This window comes from Canis aureus, chromosome 16 (assembly GCF_053574225.1).
Source record: "Canis aureus isolate CA01 chromosome 16, VMU_Caureus_v.1.0, whole genome shotgun sequence".
Lineage (NCBI taxonomy): Eukaryota > Metazoa > Chordata > Mammalia > Carnivora > Canidae > Canis > Canis aureus.
In genome coordinates this window covers 42,279,183-42,300,679 of record NC_135626.1, presented here as the reverse complement: position 1 = coordinate 42,300,679, position 21,497 = coordinate 42,279,183, and the positions used below count along the sequence as shown (strand labels likewise).

General features: G+C 38.0%; 1 protein-coding gene across 8 annotated transcripts in view; it reads left to right on the top strand.

The window, feature by feature from the left end:
• The window catches only part of GPATCH8 (G-patch domain containing 8), a 117,292-nt gene that overhangs the window by 57,345 nt on the left and 38,450 nt on the right, over positions 1 to 21,497 (top strand). For 5 of the 8 annotated variants that reach the window (XM_077853511.1, XM_077853509.1, XM_077853510.1 and 2 more), the window contains 2 exons: positions 10,685 to 10,752; positions 11,468 to 11,554. In XM_077853511.1, the coding sequence (XP_077709637.1) occupies positions 10,685 to 10,752; positions 11,468 to 11,554 (155 nt within the window). Of the gene's footprint in view, positions 1 to 8,583; positions 8,629 to 10,684; positions 10,753 to 11,467; positions 11,555 to 21,497 lie in introns of all 8 variants that reach the window. The other 3 variants (XM_077853514.1, XM_077853515.1, XM_077853516.1) reach the window with 1 other exon arrangement.

Here is a 21,497-nt window from a genome sequence, read left to right as displayed (position 1 = left end):
TGATCCTGTATAATTTTCTCCCACCTATTGGGAGAAACCTTTTGTTTCATTATCACCAAATTGCATGTAAAACATAATTTGTCATAGCTTCTATTTTAGAGTAGCATTCATTTCATTTCAAAAAAATGCCAAATTTGGAAATGAAGGGAAAACAAATAGATTTTTTTAAATTTTCTTTCTTTTTAAAGTTTTTTCATCTAAAATTTTTTTCTGAGGCCTTAAGGAGATAACTGGTTTGGAGTTCAGCATCCTACATGGTGATTTATGGTTTCCAAGGCATCTTCTATTTGTTATATCTTGATCTGTATACCCATCCTGAAAGTGAGGATAATATCTCCATTTTGCAGGGGAGGCTGCTGAGACTCAGGCTCTGGTTGTCAAAGGTGACAAAGTAGTTAGAAATGATCTCTTACTGGAGAACTGAGATTTTTTTGCCCAGCTTTTTAAGAAACTACCTAGAAAAATATAGAAAGAAAATAAATCGGGGGGAGGGTTAATGTGGAAAGTAAAGAGGAACAGTTTATTTTTTTATTTTTAAAGATTTTATTTATTTATTTATGATAGACCTAGAGAGAGAGAGAAGCAGAGACACACGCAGAGGGAGAAGCAGGCTCCATGCCGGGAGCCCAATGCAGGACTCCATCCCGGGTCTCCAGGATTGCGCCCTGGGCCAAAGGCAGGCACCAAACCGCTGAGCCACCCAGGGATCCCAAGAGGAACAGTTTAAATCAAGTCCCAGTCCAAGAAGCCTGCTTCTCCCTCTGCCTATGTCTCTGCCTCTCTGTCCCCCTGTGTCTCTCATGAATAAATAAATAAAATCTTTAAATATATATTTTTTAAAAATTTTAAAATAAATAAAAAGCATTTGTTGACTCAAACGAACAAATATATTCTTAGTAGGTCTAGAACTTGTTCAGGTCTATTTATTTAGTTATCTTAGTACTTTCTGCTTAGTACCATGAAATTCTGATAATTAAACTGTCTTGTAATCAAATAATTATTTCATCAAGTAGAACACAGGGCTATGTTATACAGGCCTTCATATCTCAAAAAAATATACAAGCTATCATAAAGGAATATCTGAATTTTGCATTACTGTTCATTAGAGGCTTGTTCAATTTGTTTTATTTTCTGCCACTCATTAGCAATTAAGAAACAGGCATCACATGTTTAAGGAGTTAGACTTAAGGCTCACTTCAATATTTTTTTTAAAGTTTAAGTAATCTCTACACCCAACATGGGGCTTGAATTCACAACCCTGAGATCAAGAGATGCATGATATTCGGATTGAGCCAGAGAGGCAACCTGGCTCACTTCAATTCTTAGAAAGTTTAAAGAGTAGAAAATATCTAAGTAGATAATATTTGGGAGGGTTAATAGTAGCCAGTTCTATGGTATTGTAACAATCCAACACCTTTTTAGAGTTGTATTCTCTTCCTATTGGTTAAGTTTTCTGTAATTACACTGAGAATTTTTTACTATTCCAGGATCCTTCAATAACCCAAAAAGCAGGCTCCATGCAGGGAGCTCAACATGGGACTCGATCCCAGGTCTCCAGGGTCAGGCCCCAGGCCAAAGGTGGCGCTAAACCACTGAGCCACCCAGGCTGCCCAAAATAGTATTTATTTATTCACGAGAGACATAGAGAGAGGCAGAGACACAGACAGAGGGAGAAGCAGGCTCCATGCAGGGAGCCTGACATGGGACTTGATCCTGCAACCCCGGGGATCACAGCCTGAGCCAAAGGCAGACACTCAACCCAACCGCTGAGCCACCCAGGCATCCCAACAAATGCTTTTTAATTTTTTTTTTTTTTTAAAGATTTTATTTATTTATTCATGAGAGATACAGAGAGAGAGAGAGGGGCAGAGACACAGGCAGAGAGAGAAACAGGCTCCATGCACCGGGAGCCCGATGTGGGATTCGATCCCGGGTCTCCAGGATCGCGCCCTGGGCCAAATGCAGGCGCCAAACCGCTGCGCCACCCAGGGATCCCCAAATGCTTTTTAATTGAACACCACTCTATCCCAAATATTGTGTCAATTACTCCAGATACAAGCATAAGTAAAACTCAGGGCATAGAAGTGTTACCCAACATTATTTTTTAAACTTAGGGACCTAATATTTTTCCCTCACTTCTTGAGCCCCATTTTTTTGGTGGTTATTTTAACATGAAATTGTATGTATGTATGTTTGGTTTGGTTTTTAGAGAGAGAGAGAGAGAGAGAAAATGAGAACGTGTGTGTCTGCATAAGCAGGGTGAGGGGAGAGGCAGAGGGAGAGAGAGAATCCCAGGCAGGCTTATGTCTGACATGGAGCTTGATCTCACAACCTGAGCCAAAATCAAAAGCCCAGTGTTCAGCTGACTGAGCCACCCAGGTACCCCCGAAATTGTATTTATTAAATTGGCTTTCCCATTTAAAAAATAAATTGAGGGCAGCCTGGGTGGCTCAGCAGTTTGGCCTAGGGTGTGATCCTGGAGACCCGGGATCGAGTCCCATGTCGGGCTCCCTGCATGGAGCATGCTTCTCCTTCTGCCTGTGTCACTGTGCGCCTCTCTCTCTCTTATGAATAAATAAATAAAATATTAAAAATAAATAATAGGGATCCCTGGGTGGCGCAGCGGTTTGGTGCCTGCCTTTGGCCCAGGGTGCGATCCTGGAGACCCGGGATCGAGTCCCACGTCGGGCTCCTGGTGCATGGAGCCTGCTTCTCCCTCTGCCTGTGTCTCTGCCTCTCTCTCTCTCTCTGTGTGTGTGTGTGTGTGTGTGTGTGTGTGTGTGTGTGTGTGTGACTATCCTAAATTAAAAAATAATGATGATAATAAATAAATAAATAATAAAAAATAAACTGTTCTTCCCACAATGGTTAGTATGAGACAGCCTTCAGTAAACTGATAAAATTTTAGCTAAAACAATCTTATTTGGGTTAAAAGTATGATTTTCTTTAGGATTTCTTTTTTTCAATTAAAAGCACCTCCTGAATGCCCTTTCTGAATCTCTTCTAAAGGCTTGATTAGGGGATCCCTGGGTGGCTCAGTAGTTTAGCGCCTGCCTTTGGCCCATTGCGCGATCCTGGAGTCCTGGGATCGAGTCCACGTCGGAATCTCGGCATGGAGCCTGCTTCTCCCTCCTCCTGTGTCTCTGCCTCTCTCTCTCTCTCTATATATATATACCATAAATTTAAAAAAATAATAATAATAAAAAAAGAAAGGCTTGATTATCTCCTGTCATCCATGATGAGGTATCCTGTTCAGGTTTAACATTCTGATTCCATAACATGTTTATTAGTGAAGTCTTTTTGCCTCTTCTCTGTCCTTGTTTAATAGTATTAGCCTTATGTGATTAAAATTGAACTATTTTATCTTGGAAAGCCAACTCTGATACCCTGGAAAGATGGAAGGATGAGGATTCCTTCAGGTCACAGTTAAATTTCTTTGCTCTTAGGAAACATCTGTATTTGAAAATCAAACTAATCTGGTTGTTGTATAGACCACTAAACTGGCTATGGCAACAATATAGTTAGTTTTATACTGGAGAATCTGAATTCTGTTGAGTAGGAAGTCTCTCTTTTTTTTTTTCCCTAAACCTTAGAAACTCTGGGAGGGCCTGGGTGGCTCAGTCTGTTAAGCACCTGCCTTCAGCTCAGGTCATGATCCCAGAAGGAGGAGAGCTTCCTGCTCAGTGGGGAGCCTGCTTCTCTCCTTCTGCCCCTCCCTCCTGCTCATGCTTTCTCTCTTTCTCTCAAATAAGTGAATAAAATCTTTAAAAAAAGAACAAAATACCTTAGAAACTCTGTAGGGAATAGTTAATGTGCTTGATGTTTCCAGTTAGTGTTTTAGAGAGGTAGCATTTATTATAGTTACTAAGAAAAAATATTTAAGTGAAAGTAATCATTGTTTTTATGGTACCGAAAACTTATTTTCAGGAGAAATTTGCAAAAAAGCTTTGGCTTGGAAATAGATGTACCATTTTTACTGTGTTTCTACGAGTTGTGTGTAATCACTGTTTTAATAAATGAAATTTTATTTATTTATCTATCTTTTTATTTTATTTTATTATTTATTTTATTTTATTTTATTTTATTTTTATTTTTTTATTTTTTTTAATTTAATTTATTTTATTTTATTTTATTTCTGATAGACATAGAGAGAGAGAGAGGCAAAGACACAGGCAGAGGGAGAGACCGGCTCCATGCCAGGAGCCCGACATGGGACTTGATCCTGGGGTACCAGGATCGCACTCTGGGCCAAAGACAGGAGCTGAACCGCTGAGCCACCCAGGGATCCCTGAAATTATATTTAAATGCACAGATATAGCTTACCAAAAGTTCTATTTTGCAAATCAGAATATTTCATAACATCTATTTGAGTTGCTTAAATTTAGTAAGAAATAAATATATTTAAAGATGTCAAGTCAGGCTCTTGGTCTTAATCAGTTTATTTTATTTTATTTTATTTTATTTTATTTTATTTTTAAGATTTTATTTATTCATGAGAGACACAGGCAGAGGGAGAAGCATCTCCCTGCAGGGAGTCCGATGTGGTACTCATCCCAGGACCCTGGGATCATGACCTGAGCCAAAGGTAGATGCTCAACCACTGAGCCACCCAGGCGCCCCAGGGCTTAATCAGTTTAATGGCCTTTTGCGAGTGGATATTGTGACTTTGATGGCTTTTATATTTATTTCTGCTTATGAGGATCAGTCTTTTAAAACTATTTTAGACATCTTAAGACAGCATCAGATATTTTTAAGCGTTTTCAGGTATATGCACTGGCTCTATAAATGTTGTGTTTTACCCACTCATAACAGGAGTTTAAGTTGGTAAGATTATTTTGCCTAATTATTGGTAATTAATGGGATTTAAGACTTTGTGTTGATCACTGCCATATGCCCAATGCCTTCCAACAGAGTAGTAGCAGCTTGATTTGTAACAGGTGTTTGTTGTTGAATCAATCTTAGGAAGGGGAAAGGCTGCAGAGAGAAATTAAGGTGTTCTTGCATCTATTGGCTGTCTAACCAGTGTTCTAATCACTTTGAAAGCTTCTTCATTTCTAATTTGTTTCTCTCAGAAAATCTTAAACATGTTCTGATTTTGAAGTGTGGCTGTTTACCAAATTATGGTTGTTCTATAATATTTTCCTCTCAATTGTTCTATCCCCTGGAGTTTGTCTCTAAAAATAGCATTTCTTTAAAAAGTATTTCTCTTTAGTGCAATTTTTGGGGCCAATTTTGTAGACTAGTATATATTTAATTATTTTCAAATCAAAACTGATTTATGAGGGATTGTTTTCAGAAACAAGGTGGTTGTAGTCAGCGAATTTTTGTGTTTGGCCTTATTTTCTCTTCAGTTATGGTAAGTCGTAATAGCCTCACATTTTAGCAAGAGATGCATACATGCACATTTAATACTTTTGTCATTATAGAAGTAAAACTACCTTTTAAAATATACAAAGTCCGTGCATGGAGCCTGCTTCTCCCTCTGCCTGTGTCTCCACCCCCCCCTTCTCTATGAATAAATAAATAAAATCTTTAAAAAATAAAAATAAAAAAAAAATAAAATATACAAAGTACAATTCAGGTTGGTTAATGAAACGTTTTTTTCTTCTCTTTAAAAAGCATTTTTGAAGGGCACTTGGATGGCTCAATCGGTTAAGTATCTGCCTTCATTTCAATCATGATCCCAGGGTCCTAGGGTTGCCCCACATCAGGCTCGCTGCTCAGTGGGGAGCCTGCTTCTCCCTCTGCCTGCTGCCACCAATGGCTCATCTTCTCTCTCTCTCTCTCTCTCTCTCTCTCTCTCTCTCTCCCCCTCAAATAAAATCTTTTAAGGGCAGCCCGAGTGGCTCAGCGGTTTAGCGCCGCCTTCAGCCCATGGTGTGATCCTGGAGACCTAGGATCAAGTCCCACGTCGGGCTCCCTGCATGGAGCTTGCTTCTCCCTCTGCTTGTGTCTTTGCCTCTCTCTCTCTGTGTCTCTCATTTTATTCATGAATAAAATCTTTAAATAAATAAATAAAATCTTTAAACACTTTTTTGCTGAAGTATAATTATCATACAAAATATTAGTTTCAAGTATACTACATAATTCAGTATTTGTATGTATATTTGAAATTTTGATTTAGAAAATATGAATATCAAATTTTTTTCATCACATGAATAGTATTGGCGTATTCTAGATCTGGTATGTTGTTGTTTTTTCCTCCCCTTCTCTAGTTGGCCTGATTACAGTCATAGTATTTATTGATCTTTGGCTGAGGAGGACAGTTTCTTCTTAGGAAAGTTTTTAGTGTTCTGGTTGAAGTTGCTTCCTTTGGAATGAAATAAACAATAACATGTTCTCTTTAAAGGAAACGAAGTAGGGAACTAGGATTTAGTTCAGTTTATTTTTGTGGGATCCCTGGGTGGCGCAGCGGTTTGGCACCTGCCCAGGGCGTGATCCTGGAGATCCGGGATCGAATCCCACGTCGGGCTTCCGGTGCATGGAGCCTGCTTCTCCCTCTGCCTGTGTCTCTGCCTCTCTCTCTCTCTGTGACTATCATAAATAAATAAATTAATTAATTAATTTTTAAAAATTAAAAAAAATTTATTTTTGTTATTTTATTTTAAATTCAATTTTATGTATTTTTAAATTCAAAAAAAATAAATTCATTAAATTTTAATTTAATTTTTTAAATTTTTAATTTTTTTAAGTAGGCTCCACATCCAGCATGGAGTCCAACATGAACTCACAACCCTGAGATCAAGACCTGAGCTGAGGGGTGCCTGGGTGGCTAGCTAAGTCAGTTAAGCACCTGCCTTTGGCTCAGGTCATAATCCTTGGGTCCTGGGATCCAGCCTTGAATTGGGCTCCTTTCTTGCCGGGGAGCCTGCTTCTCCCTCTCCCTCTGCCTCTCCCCCTATTCATGTTCTCTCTCTCTCTCTCTCTCAAATACATACATACCTACATACATACATACCTACCTACCTACCTACATACATACATACATGAATAAATAAAATAAAATAAAATAAATCTTTGGAAAAAAACAAGAACTGAGCTGAGATCAAGAGTTGAGCACTTAGCCTACTGAGCCACCTAAGCACTCCTTTATATAATGTTTTTAATCTTTATTTTTTAAAGATTTTATTTTTAAGTGACATATATATTCCTAACATGGGACTTGAATTACAACCTCGAGATCAGGAGTCACGTGCTTTACTGACTGAGCTAGCCAGGTACCTCTAGTAGAGTTTATTTTTTTAAAAAGTTTTCTAGAGAATATCATATTAGTAAGTATTTGTTTGCTACCTACCTTTTGAAAAGTCATTGCTATAAGTTGTTATTCAGGTGTTCCATGTAGTGTACTTTATGATAGATTTATCGATTACAAATGAATAAATTAAGAGGTTTCTTTTATTTTTAAGCTGCAGTCCCTTCCTGTATTATATATTCTTTGTTTTTTCCCACTAGGATTTTTCCTTGGTCTGGAGCCTATTTAATAATGGAAAGAAATTACTGCTTGGCTCAGACAATAATGTCATCTTCAGATTTTTTTGGTTTTGTTTTGAGGTGTTTTTGTTGTTGTCGTGTATATTTATTTTACAGGTAAGCTCTCTGCCCAGGATGGAGCTTGAACTCATGACACTGAGTTGAGGAGTTGCATGCTCTACCAACTAAGCCAGCCAGGCAATTGAAATATGATTAACAGACAGTATTATATTAGTTTCGGTGTACAACATGATTCAGCAGTTCTGTCCAGTACTCAGTGCTCAACGATAAGTGTAGCTCTGTCACCAAACAGTGTTGTTATAGTACCTTCAGATTATTTTCAAAGCCAGACTGTTTATTTTCTGTGATGAGTTACCTCTGAGTAGACTAATTATAAATGTGACAGCCATTTCGATGCCATTTTCTCTGGAGTTCCTGGTCTCCTTCAAAGCTTGGCTTTGTTGTATGCAGAAAGAAAGATGTTGGCAAGCCTGGGAAGACTTCATTAGAAGGAAACAAATTTCTAAGGAAAGCTACTTCAAGAGTTTTATTCATTCATAACAGAACTCAAATATACATTAGTTTTCTAAGCACTTAATGTGTAAAGGTTTATTTTCCAGACCTTTTACTTATATATTTTTTAACAAGGTCTTGATGACTCCCTTCCCAAACCACAAATCCTCTTACAATTCTTTTAATTAAGGAAATGACTTGATCACTGTCCAGTTGATCTGACTGTCTTTGATGTTATTTTTTTAAGGAGAAGTCCCAACTTGGGGCCTGAATACTGATTTACCAGAATGAATAGTAGTTAAATAAGAGATTGGAAGCTAGAGCTAGTGCTCTCGCTTTTAACACCTCGCCCCACTCCCTGAATTGTTAAAGAGGAGGTTGTACTTGTTCTCAAGTAGCAACACGCAGGCAAAAATCTCACAGGCTGGGCCAACCAATATGAAAACAACTGCTCTAGCACAAAGTGTCCTTCCTCTTCTTCAGCTGAAATTGGGGGAGGGACAAACCAATGGTTACTTTACCCCTTCCCATCTGCCTGCTAGAAGGCCTGTTTCCTACCCTGATGGTTTCTGCCTAACAAATGGTGTTTCTTTTTTACAGCATTATGATCCTGGACTTGTTGTGGTGATGGTAAACTTAGCAGTGGTAATTTTTTATTTTCAGACTGAATTACTCCTTTTGTCATCAGTGCACCAATATGTTAGGCTTACTTTCTCTGTTGTAGCCTTCATCCTTCTGCTTGGTCTTTTTCATTTTCCTTTCCTTTCCTTATGCAACTTGTCTGATCCTTGTTCATTAAAGGGTACTGTTAAGAAGGGATGTATCTGTTTGTGTTAGAACTGCCAAAAAAAAAATCAGTTAAAACATTAAATTCTAATACTGTCAAAAACTTGATTTTCCCACAATGTAATGGGCACTAGCACTTGCTACTGCAATTTATAAATAAATTAAAACTTTGACTGCCTTAGAAGGCAAAAGTACTAATGCAGAGTTTATAAACAGGGGTTTACAGAGGTAATGAATTTATACCAAAATTTTCTTGATTCTTGCAAAACAAATTCTGACAGACCAAAAAGAAACCAAAACCAAAAAAGTAAATTCCTTTGACATTTCTTTTCAATTGTTTCATTGGAGCATTTGTGTATTTTACCAGTAAATCCCTGATTGAGACGTTATGAAAGTGATATTGCACCTAGGAAGTCATTTTTATAACCTGTCTTTAATTTGGTCCTTTTGCTAAAGATTGCAGTCACTGCTTATTTATTATACCATTGGGCATAAGGTAGTAATGTATTTTCATTTTAACTGGCAGTCTTTGATAGTTTCCAAAAGAAGGCTGTATTTTAGAACTTTTTCCTTTTTTTTTTTTTTTTTCTGGCATGAAAGGATCTATATTAAACTTTCATTGTGATAATTACTCCTAAATATCTCCTTATTTATTGTTTGAAAACTATAATGGGATATTGGTGATAAGTAAACTTCTGAATTAGTTTTTCATTATGTTTTAAAGACAAAAATTAAACACATATATGGAGCAACTGGATATAAGTGGTTGCCAATCACTTTGAAAACAGTTTCTTTTTTCCCCAGGACCAAGCCTAGTTATGAATATGGCATTTATTTATTTTTAATTGGTTTTGGTAGTACCTCAGATTTAGCCGGACAAAACTCAACTTTTAGCCCAAAGGTATAATACATATGTGTGTATAACAACAACAACAAAAACACAAAAAAACAAAAAACAATTGTTTACACCAGCCTGAGTGAAATGATGAGGGAAGTAAACATTGTGTTTTTTCACTAAAGGTGTACAACGGATAAGGTAAGTAAGTCCTCTTTTCAGTGGGCTTACATCACAATAAACAGCGCAAGTTGTGATGTAAAACAGCTGTGGTAGTAAAGTGCTTGTCTGCCCCATTTTGCTTTGTTTGGCTGGTTATGAGTGGATTAAATATACATTTTTAAAAATCTCCAGCATAGATTGATTAGTTTAAAGTCAATTTTCTTCGCAACTAGTCCTTTTCACAGCTTACTGATTGCCACAGCCGGTGTTAAATCCATTCTGGAAAATAGGACCTCAGAGCACCAGTTTAAAAGTAAAACAATTTTTGTCCCTAAGGGCAGCTAACTTTTGCTTTTTATTTAAATTTTGTCTTAGCCTCAGTTAATTATAAAGCATCTTTTGAAAACAAATTAAATATGCTGAATTGCAATTACAGAGTTTTCCTGAATTATATTTGAAACCATGCTTTTTTTTTTTAATGTAAGCATGTCAGTTGAGATATTTATTACTAGATTTAAAAGTGTGTGTGGGAGGATGTCCGTGGACAGTAAGAGTGAAGTGATTCTTGATGAAAGTTATTTGGGGATCTTCTTAAAAAGCAGTTTCTAAAGCTTTTGATTTTTAAATCTCCTGGTGCCATTGCTTAGAAGTGCTTTGCATTACTTATGTATTTAATTTTGCCATAGTAATCTGGAATTTTCCCCAACTGGAATGTCAACCAAGGTTAACTGGTTAGTTGGGATTAAACTGGGAGAGGTAGGTTTGGTTGTAAGCTGTGAGAATGGCTTGTGTTTGGTTCACTGTAGCTTTCTGGTCTCTGCACTCCAAGGCAAGATCTCTAACCACCCAAACCCAATGTATAAAGTGAACTGTTGGCTTAGCTTTGCCTCTTACCTTGATTATGTGTTCCTGTTACAGGGAGAACAGATCCCATTCCAATTGTCGTCAAATATGATGTCATGGGCATGGGTCGCATGGAAATGGAGGTAAGTTCATCTTGTTAGCTAATTTTTGTTTTAATGGTGTATTTATTTATTTTTTAAATGGTGTATTTAAAATTGATATTAATTCCAAATTCAGATGCTAATACAAGAATACATTTACTAGATAGAATGTAGTTGTAATATTTTTCTTTGAAAATTTAAAAATTTATTTTACAGTCTCATTTAGTGCTGGCTTTGAGGTAGGTAGATGGCAGAAATAATGCCCCTGGTTTTTTGTTTGTTTGTTTTTAATGCCCCTGTTTTAACAGGGGCATAAGGAAGTTGAATGCTTTGCCCAGGATTATGCCACAAAGCAAGACCAGACTTAAAACCCAGTTCCTGGTGCTCATTAGGCAGTGTTTTTCAACTCTGGAAATATTTGCCATTGTAGAAGCTTTGCTCCTGTGTATAGCTGTCATCTGTGATACTTTCTTTTCATTGACTAAAAAATTATCTCCGTTTACTCCTAATTCTTTGGCATCGAACCTTAAAGTTAAGTCTGTTATCATCAAAAAATGTGCTCATTGGGAACTACCAGCATGAAAGGATTAATTAACTATTTTGCACACATTTTTCTCTGTGGGGTGACAATAAAGAGGTAGCTGAGTAAAATAGGAAGTTTTTATTTTCATGCAATACTGTAGTTGTGTAGATGATTTTTTAATGCTAATTGGGGGTACTTTAGGAATTAAAACTAATTATATCTATTTTTGTTAAGCTTGATTATGCTGAAGATGCTACCGAACGGCGCCGTGTCCTAGAAGTAGAAAAGGAAGACACAGAAGAATTGAGACAGAAGTACAAGGTACTTGAATGAAGCCATTCTTACATATTGGGTGCTGCTCACAGTTCAAGAGATACTCCTTTTGGTGAAAAGGATCTCTGTTGATAACAGCATTTGTTTGACGTTTGGTGATGATTAGTAGTAGGCCTCAGGTTTTTGTTACTTTCCTATACTGCCATTGTAAAAACTATAGGGCTAATACCCACTTCATCAGTCTGTTGGAATGGTGATTATATTGACATTTGAAAACAGAGTGCCAGGTACACAATAGGGAGTAGTAGTAGTAAAAATTATTTAAGAGTCCTTTGAGAACTTGGACCTATTGGCAAACTTTTTGTTTTCCAGTGGATGGATGGTTTTAAGAATAACAAATAGAGAGGCCACCTGGGTGGGTCAGTTGGTAAAGCATCTGACTCTTGACTTCAGGTCAGGTCATGAGATTGAGCCCCAAGTTGGGTTCCATATTGGGCATGGGGCCTGCTTAAGATTCTTAGTCTTCCTCTCCCTTTCATCCCGTGCTTGCTCACTCTTGCTCTTAAAAAAAAAAAAAAAAAAAGAGGGCAGCCTGGGTGGCTCAGCGGTTTAGCGCCACCTTCGGCCCAGGGCATGATCCTAGAGACCCGGGATCGAGTCCCATGTTGGACTCCCTGCATGGAATCTGCTTCTTCTTCTGCCTGTGTCTCTGCCTCTCTCTCTCTCTCTCTCCGTGTCTCTCGTGAATAAATAAATAAAATCTTAAAAAAAAATTTTTTTTTTGAGAACATCAGTATTTTCCTTTTAAAGGGATTAATTACAGAAAACTGCAATTTAGACCATATCGTAAATTAGCTTTCAAATAGACTGACCAAGGAACATGCCTTTCAAGATGTAATATGCTCAGTCTCTACTATAAAATATAAATTTGACTAGTTAAGATTATCATACAGAAACCGATTTTGGTCATGAACCTTAAAGGGGGAAGAGGGAAAAGGGATTTATTTTTAAGAATCTGTTCTATCATAAAAAAATAACTAATATAAAAACTGACAGAATTATAAGGAGAAATATTACATCTACCAAATAGTGGGGGATTTTAATATATCTCTTTAAATATTTGATTTAAAAGTAGAAAAAGGGCAGCCCCGGTGGCGCAGCGGTTTGGCGCCGCCTGCAGCCCGGGGTGTGATCCTGGAGACCCGGGATCGAGTCCCGCGTCGGGCTCCCTGCAAGGGGCCTGCTTCTCCCTCTGCCTGTGTCACTGCCTCTCTCTTTCTCTCTGGGTCTCTATGAATAAATAAATAAAATCTTTAAAAAAAAAAAAAAAGGTAGAAAAAATTCAGCAAAGACATTTGAAAGGTCTCAGTTAACAGATTTCACCTACTTGTTATATAGAACTGTGAGTCTGATCACTTTGAAAATCAGAAATCTTAAAAATATATGGAACATTTATTTAAATAATATTTTCTACCATAGCCTGGCATCATAAAGTATCAACAGATTTTGAAGAAGTCTAGTTAAACCACAAAGCAATCAATTTTTTAAATAAAGATGATAGAAAAACTCCAGTATGAGAAAATGCCTTTAGTTTTCAATCAGTGAAAGAAAAAAATCTCAATAATTGGAAAATGTTTTGTCTGAAAGATACACATACTACATATCCAAAATTGTAGGATAACATAAAGCAGTGTCTTAGGTAATAGTGAATATATATCCTTAAATGCTGTGTTAAAGTAGAAAATGAAGTAAACATTTCTCTTAGGAAGTTAGGAAAAGAATAGCAAAGTAGGGGTGCCTGGGTGGCTCAGTGGTTGAGCGTCTGCCTTCGGCTTGGGGCGTGATCCTTGGGTCCTGGGATCAATCCCACATCAGGCTCCCTGTGGGGAACCTGATTCTCCCTCTGTCTCTGCCTCTCTGTCTCTCATGACTAAATAAATAAAATAATTTTTAAAAAAGAATAACAAAGTAAATCCAAAGAATGTAAAAGTAAAGAAATAATAAAAAACAAAAAGGTAACAGAAATGAAACAAAAAACAAAGCCAAAGTTAGCTGTTTGAGGTACTTGTTGTGGTGATATTAAGAAAGAAAAGAACTTAGAAAACCAGTATCAGTAATGAGAAGATACCATTGCAGATGCAGTAGGCAGCACTAAAAGATAAAAATACTGTGAATAACTTCATGCCATGGAATGCAGAAATTAAGTTTATTATTTATTTTTAAGATATTATTTATTCATGAGAGACACAGAGAGAGACAGAGGCAGAGGGAAAGGCAGGCTCCCCACAGAGAGCCCGATGTGGAACTTGATCCTGGGACCCTGGGATTATGCCCTGAGCCGAAGGCAGATGCTCAACCACTGAGCCACCCAGGTGTCCCAAAAATTAGGCTTAAATGGACAAATTCCTAAGAAATAAAACTTGCTAAAATATACTAAAAATGAAATAGAAAACTTCAGTAGTTTTGTATGTATTATATAAATTGAATGCATAGTACGAAGTCTTTCCATAAAACCCAAATAACTTCACTAGTGAATTCTAGCAAAATTCATACAAGAAATAACTTCAGTCTTAACCAGCAATTTCTAATCTTCCAGATAATTGAAAAGAAAAACTCCCAGCTCATTTCATGAGAAATTAATACCACCTTGATGCTAAATCCTGACAAGGATACTTACATGACACTGATTTATAACACAGATGCAAATCCTAAAACACTAGCAAATACCAGAACCATTTCAGGGTATATCATGACCAAGTTATGCAAAGAATGCAAGATTGATTTAATGTTACAAATGTATATAGTCAATCATATTAGGATATTAAAGGGAAAAAAGCTATATGACCATCTCAATAAATGCAAAAAAAGCATTATATAAAGTTCTACATGCATGCATGATGAAAAGTCTTATTCATATTCTTAAAGAACCCTCTCTAACCATATAGTAATTTTTTTTAAAGATTATTATTTATTTATCTATGAGAGAGAGAGAGAGGCAGAGTCATAGGTAGAGAAGCAGGCTCCATGCAAGGAGCTTGATGTGGGACTCAATCCCAGGACTAGGACTCCGGGATCAAGCCCTGGGCCAAAGGCAGGTGCTTAAGCCACCCAGGCGTCCCCTCCTTAATCATGTAGAATGCCTACAAAAACCATATACAGGGGATCCCTGGGTGGCGCAGCGGTTTGGCGCCTGCCTTTGGCCCAGGGCGTGATCCTGGAGTCCTGGGATCGAGTCCCACGTCGGGCTCCCGGTGCATGGAGCCTGCTTCTCCCTCTGCCTGTGTCTCTGCCTCTCTCTCTCTCTCTCTATGGGCTATCATAAATAAATAAAATTAAAAACAAAAACAAAAAACCATATACAAGATGTTGATTTTAATTTTTTAAAAATATTTTTAATTAATTAATTTATTCATGAGAGACATACGCAAAGGGAGAAGCAGGCTCCATGCAGGGAGCCCGATGTGGGACTCGATCCTGGGTCTCCAGAATCACGCCCTGGGTCAGAGGCAGGTGCCAAACTGCTGAGCCACCCAGGGATCCCGATTTTAATATTTAAAAGTTGAAAACTCGGGGCACCTGGTGATTCAGTTGGGTAAGTGTCTGTCTGCCTTCAGGTCAGGTCATGATCTTAGTTCCTGGTTTCAATCCCTGAGTCAGCCACTCAGTGAGTAAATAAAAGTTGAAAACTCTCTTTTAGGATGGGGAGATAACAAAGATGCCTGCTCTCATTGTTTCTGTTAAATATTGTGCTTGAGGTCCTAAGCAGCACAGTAAGGTAGATAAGCAGAAACAAAGATATGAGATGAAAGGAAGAGACAAAACTGTTTTTGGTTGTAGGTATGATCACATACATAGATATCTGAAAGAATTTACATATAAATTATATAAATTAGTAAGAGTTTAGCTGGATGCTAGTTTCAAAATCATAAATTTAAATTTATGTATCTATATATCAACAAAAAGAAAATGGACATTACAAATGTATCACCATGCGTAATAGCAAAAAAATTTATGAAGCACCTAGGAATTAGAAGACAGACCATCATATATTTGACCATACATACCATACAATATGATATGATAATCACATCCTTAATAATCTGTTTAAAAGGAAAAAACATAGTTTATACAGTAGTTCAGAGGATTCTTTCTTCTAGCTGTATCTGACTTACGTTTAAAAACGTCCACCTCTTCAAGAGAAATACTCTTGAAGCAGACTAAGCATGGAGGGTATGGGGCTCTATCCCACAACCCTTGAGATCATCACCTGAGCCAGAAACCCAAGAGTTGGACACTTAACTGACTGAGCTACCCAGGTGCCCCACATGTCTGATTTCTTAAGAACAGCTTTACTAGCAATGCTTTTTTTAATCCTTGAAATAGGGGATCCCTGGGTGGCTCAGCGGTTTAGCACCTGCTCCGCCTGGGGTGTGGTCCTGGAGTTCAGGGATCAAATCCCACATCAGGCTCCCTGCGTGGAGCCTGCTTCTCCCTCTGCCTGTGTCTCTGCCTCTCTTTCTCTCTACGTCTCTCCTGAATAAAGAAATAAAATCTTAAAAAAAAAAATCCTTGAAATATCTTTTATTCTATTTCCAATTTGTTTTTTTGTTTTTTAATAATGCCTGTCTTTTGTCTTTGTGGCACTATTTGTGCCCTTTTTTCTTTTTAAACATATTAATGTTTTAATTTCATAATTTCTTTCAAATCTTCAATTACCTGTAGTACTTGATAAGTGTGTTTCTAGTTTATTGGTTCTCCTTTTTCACAGTGGTTTGTCTCCCTGGGTGGCTTGCAGTTTTGTCATCTCATCATCTTCTGTGGAAGTTTCTTGTATCCTGGATTTTATTTGGAGGGAGTTCTTTTTTTTTTTTTAATTTATTTTTTATTGGTGTTCAATTTACCAACATACAGAATAACCCCCAGTGCCCGTCACCCGTTCACTCCCACCCCCCGCCCTCCTCCCCTTCTACCACCCCTAGTTCATTTCCCAGAGTTAGGAGTCTTTACGTTCTGTCTCCCTTTCTGATATTTCCCACACATTTCTTCTCCCTTCCCTTATATTCCCTTTCACTATTATTTATATTCCCCAAATGAATGAGAACATATAATGTTTGTCCTTCTCCGACTGACTTACTTCACTCAGCTGGAGGGAGTTCTTATGAGGTAGTTTCTTTCGTATGTGCCTTTGCTAAAATCTAGGGTCTTTAACTGGTAGACTGGTTTCAAAATGTTAATACCTAAATTAAGGGTTCCTGCTGTGAGTAGAAATTGTAAATCCTTCAATTCCACCAATGACTGGTCTGAAATTCAACCTCTTCTTATACATGACCCTTTCCATTTATACCCTGATACATGGTGAGTTTCATGTTGCTTTCATGGACAGCAGGCAATGATACAGTGTAATTTTTTCTAGTTCCTGTTTCAAGGATAGAGGCAACTCTTTTTTTTTTTTTTTTTAATTTTTATTTATTTTTGAAGTAATCTCTGCACCCAGTGTGGGGCTCAGATTTACAACCCTGAGATCAAGAGTTGCATGCTCTATGGCTGAGCCAACCAGGTACCCCATGGAGACAACTATTTATATCTCTGAACTTTTCACAAGGAGAACTTAATAGCGTCATCTTCAAGCATCTACGGATTGCCCTGCCTTGAGCTCAACTACATATTAAATTTTGTACTTTTGTGTGTGTGTGTTTTAAATATTTTATTTATTTATTCATGAGAGACACAGAGAGAAAGAGAGGCAGAGATACAGGCAGAGGGAGAAGCAGGCTCCTCACAGGGAGCCTGATGTGAACTCGATCCCAGGACTCCAGGATCACACCCTGAGCTGAAGGCAGGCGCTAAACTGCTGAGCCACCCAGGGATCCCATTTGTGTGCGGTTTTTAAGATTTTATTTATTTATTTGAGAGAGAGTAAGAGAGCATGGGGGAGGGGGAGGGGCAGAAGGAGAGGGACAAGCAGACTCCCTGCTGAGCAGGAAGCCTGACATGGGGCTTCATCCTAGGAGCCTGAGTTAGGCCCCCTGTGTGTTTTATTTTTATCCAGAAGTGTAAAATGGTGAAATCTTCCTCCTCTTCCTTTTTTCCTTTCCTATTCTCTTCTCCCTGCCCTTTTCTTTTGTTTTTTGTTTTTTTTTTAATTTATTCATGAGAGAGACACAGAGATAGAGGCACAGACACAGGCAGAGGGAGAAGCAGGTTCCACGCAGGGAGCCCGATGTGGGACTCGATCCCAGGTCTCCAGGATCACACCCTGGGCCGAAGGCAGGCGCCAAACTGCTGAGCCACCTGGGCTGCCCTCCCTGCCCTTTTCTTTATGCACTGTTCAACCCATTTAGGCTGGGTTTAGCACTTTTCATGGAACCACTTTATTTAAGGCCACAAAATACCTCTACTTGCTAAATCCAGTAGATATTTTAAAATTCTTATCCCATATTCTGTTTCCTGGCAGCATTGAATACAATTGACCATTCTGTTCTATTTAAAACATTTTCTTTTCTCTTGCTTTTGAAGATTTCATACTCTCCTAGATTCCTCCTTCCCATCTCCCTTGCTGCTTCTGTATAGATTCCTTTGTTGGTCCCTTGTTTTCGCCATGAACTTTAGATGTTGGAGTTCTTCATATTCAGACCTGGGCCCTATTTTTCTGTCTAAACACTGTCCTTAGGCCCTGAATGGTTATGACACTATGTTTCCTCATCTTTCACAGGGTTCTTTTCTATCCTTTAGGACTCAGCTTAGAAACCTTCCCTCATCACTCAGTTTATTTTTTTAAACATTTTATTCATTTATTCATGAGAGACAGAGAGAGGCAGGGACACAAGGAAAGGGAGAAGCAGGCTCCATGCAAGGAGCCCAACGTGGGACTCGATCCCGGAACTTCAGGATCATGCCCTGGGCTGAAGGCAGGTGCCAAACCGCTAAGCCACTCAGGGATCCCCATCACTCAGTTTAAATAAATCCTCCACTCTGCCTTATTCTCTTGCAACACTGTCTTTAATTATTTCTAATTATAAAGTTTTGTTTGTTCACTTGTTTATATAGTCTGATTACTGTACGGGCAGAAATGGCCTTGAGGGGAGAGACTGCACATATTTATTGCCAGTATACTGTACCAGCATGATGCCTAGCACATAAATACTCAATAAGTATGTGTTGAATAAAATTCTTTGAAATAAAGAGAAGAGCCAGATTTGTTTGGTTTACTGTCAGAAATAGAAATATTGTAAAGAATATGTTGTTTTCAAGTCAAAGTAAATAATAAATGAAATAGCTGAGTAATTCACAGCCTCTTAAGATAATGCATTATGTTTTGAGGCTCTTTGTACTAAAATTTTTTCTCATTTGAACTCTTTGCATTAGGTAGAACAAGAATTACTTATCCCCATTTTATTGATTGAATTCATAGAAATCTTGTCAACTCTGAACTGTATTATTTATGAAACCTTTCCCCTTCCTGCTTGTTATTAATTTATTTCACTATATTTATTCTTCACCTTCACATGACCTTGGAACCTTGATGTTAGTAACTTAGACTGTCCTTAATTTGCACTTCTCAAGCACCACAGATTTTTTTACTTCCCTCAACACTTTGATCCCATCTTTTTTCTTCCTAATCCTTGTGTCATAGCTACTTACTACTTACCAAAAGCCTATCTCCCCATTCAGTACAAATACTTGCATTTCTACATCTTTACTATAGTGCAGTATGAGACTGGTTCTGATTCACTGGGCTTCCAGAACTGCCAGATAATCCTTTCATATGTAATTTCCTGCTTAGTCCCCTCATTCTTTTTTTTTTTTTTTTTTAATTCATGAGAGACAGAGAGGGAGAAGCAGGCTCTATATAAGAAGCCCGACATGGGACTCGATCCCAGGACTCCAGGATCACGCCCTGGGCCAAAGGCAGGTGCTAAACCGCTGAGCCACCCAGGGATCCCCTCAGCTTTCTTTCTTAAGCATTTGTTCTCAGGCCCTCATCTTCCCTTAGCCACCCCTTGTCCTTCTTCCACCTTCCCTTACCCCTAATAGAAAATTTAACAAAGAAAATTTAGACCATCAGGTGAGAGTGCATCATCTGCCTATAATATCCACATTGGACCCACATATTCCTGTCCTTAAGTATTTCTCCTGCTTTACCAGTTGTCAAAGCATAATTCCTACCTATGAATTCTAGATCCTAGATCTCTATCTTATGAAAGGACTTTATATCTCTGTAAAGGTGTAACCTTGGCAGCCTCTCTTATTATTCGCTCTTTTCCTATCACCAGTAAACATGCTCACACATTTGTGGGAAAAGAGAACCACTAACAAAAAAAGAAAACTGTTGCCTCCCACTCTCTGTAGCCACCATTTTCTCTATTTACATAGATTTAGAACTAAACTTCTTAAGTAGTCTTGGGATGCTTGGGTGGCTCAGTTGTTTAAGTGTCTGCCTTTGGCTCAGGTCATGGTCCTCGGATGTCCTGGAATCAGTTAAGCATCCAGCTCTTGGTTTCAGCTCAGGTCATGCATGATCTCAGGGTCCTGAGTTTGAACCCTGCTTTTGGCTTGGCGGGGAGCCTGCTTGGAATTCTGCCCCCCCCGCCCCCGCCTCTGCCCCTCCTGCTTGTTCTCTCTCTCTTTCTCTCTTTCAAATAAATAAATCTAAAAAAGGAAAAAAAAATGAGAGTCTTGCTTATTGCTGCTTTGTAGTAAGGTTTGCATTGGGAAGTGTGCATCCTTCCTATTTTATTCATTTTCAGGATTGTTTTGGCTAGTCTTGATCCCTCCCAATTCTGTATGAATTTTAGAATCAGTTTGTCAATTTCTACAAAAAAGTCAGCTGGGAATCTAATAAGGATTATGTTGAATCTGAATCTGTAGGTCAGTTTTGGGAGTATTAACAATGTTAAATCTTCCAATCCATGAACACAGGATGTTTTTCCATTTCTTTAGATCTTCTTTAATTCTCTCAATATTTAAGTGTTGTACTTCTTTTGTTAAATTGAATCCTAAATATTATTTTTTAAATGCTTTTGATTTTCATATATTGATCTTGTATTTTCTGCAACTTTGTTAAACTTATTTATTAGCTCTAATAGTTTTTCTTGTGTGAATCCTTTAGGACTTATTACATATCATATTATCTGTGAATACAGATACTTTTACTTTCTTCTTTCCAATCTAGATGCCTATTTTTTCCCAATTGCCCTGCCTAGAACTTTCAGTATAGTATTATGTAGAAGTGGCAAAAGCAGATATCTCCATTCTGATCTTAGAGTGGGATCAGGCTTTTGGTATTTAACCTTTAAGTATATTAGCCAGGGGTTTTTCACTGATATCCATATCAGATTGAGGAAGTTTCCTTCAATTTGTAGTTTATTGAGTGTTTTTGTCATGAAAAGGTATTAGATTTTGTTGAATGCTTTATTTTTTACATCTATTGAAAAAATAAGGATCCCCCCCCTTTAATATGGTGCATCACATCATTTTTATGTATTGAACCAACTTTGCATTCCTCAAATAAGTCCTACTTGGTCATAGTGTATAATCCTTTTAATATACTGCTGGGGGATCCCTGGGTGGCGCAGCGGTTTGGCGCCTGCCTTTGGCCCAGGGCGCGATCCTGGAGACCCGGGATCGAATCCCACATCGGGCTCCCGGTGCATGGAGCCTGCTTCTCCCGCTGCCTATGTCTCTGCCTCTCTCTCTCTGTGACTATCATAAATAAAAATTTAAAAAATAATAATAATAATATACTGCTGGATTTAGTTTGCTAGCATTTTGTTGAAGATTTTTGCATCTATATTCATAAGAAATATGAATTTGTAGTTATAGTTTGTAGTTTTCTTGTGAAGTGTTTTTATAAGGGTAATAGTGGTCTCATATAGTGATTCAGGAAATGTTATCTCTTATTGACACCCACCTTTTCCCCCTAAGGTTTTATTTATTTTAAAGAGCAATAGAGAGCTCAGAGGGGTAGGAGCAGAGGGAGAGTGAGAGCGGG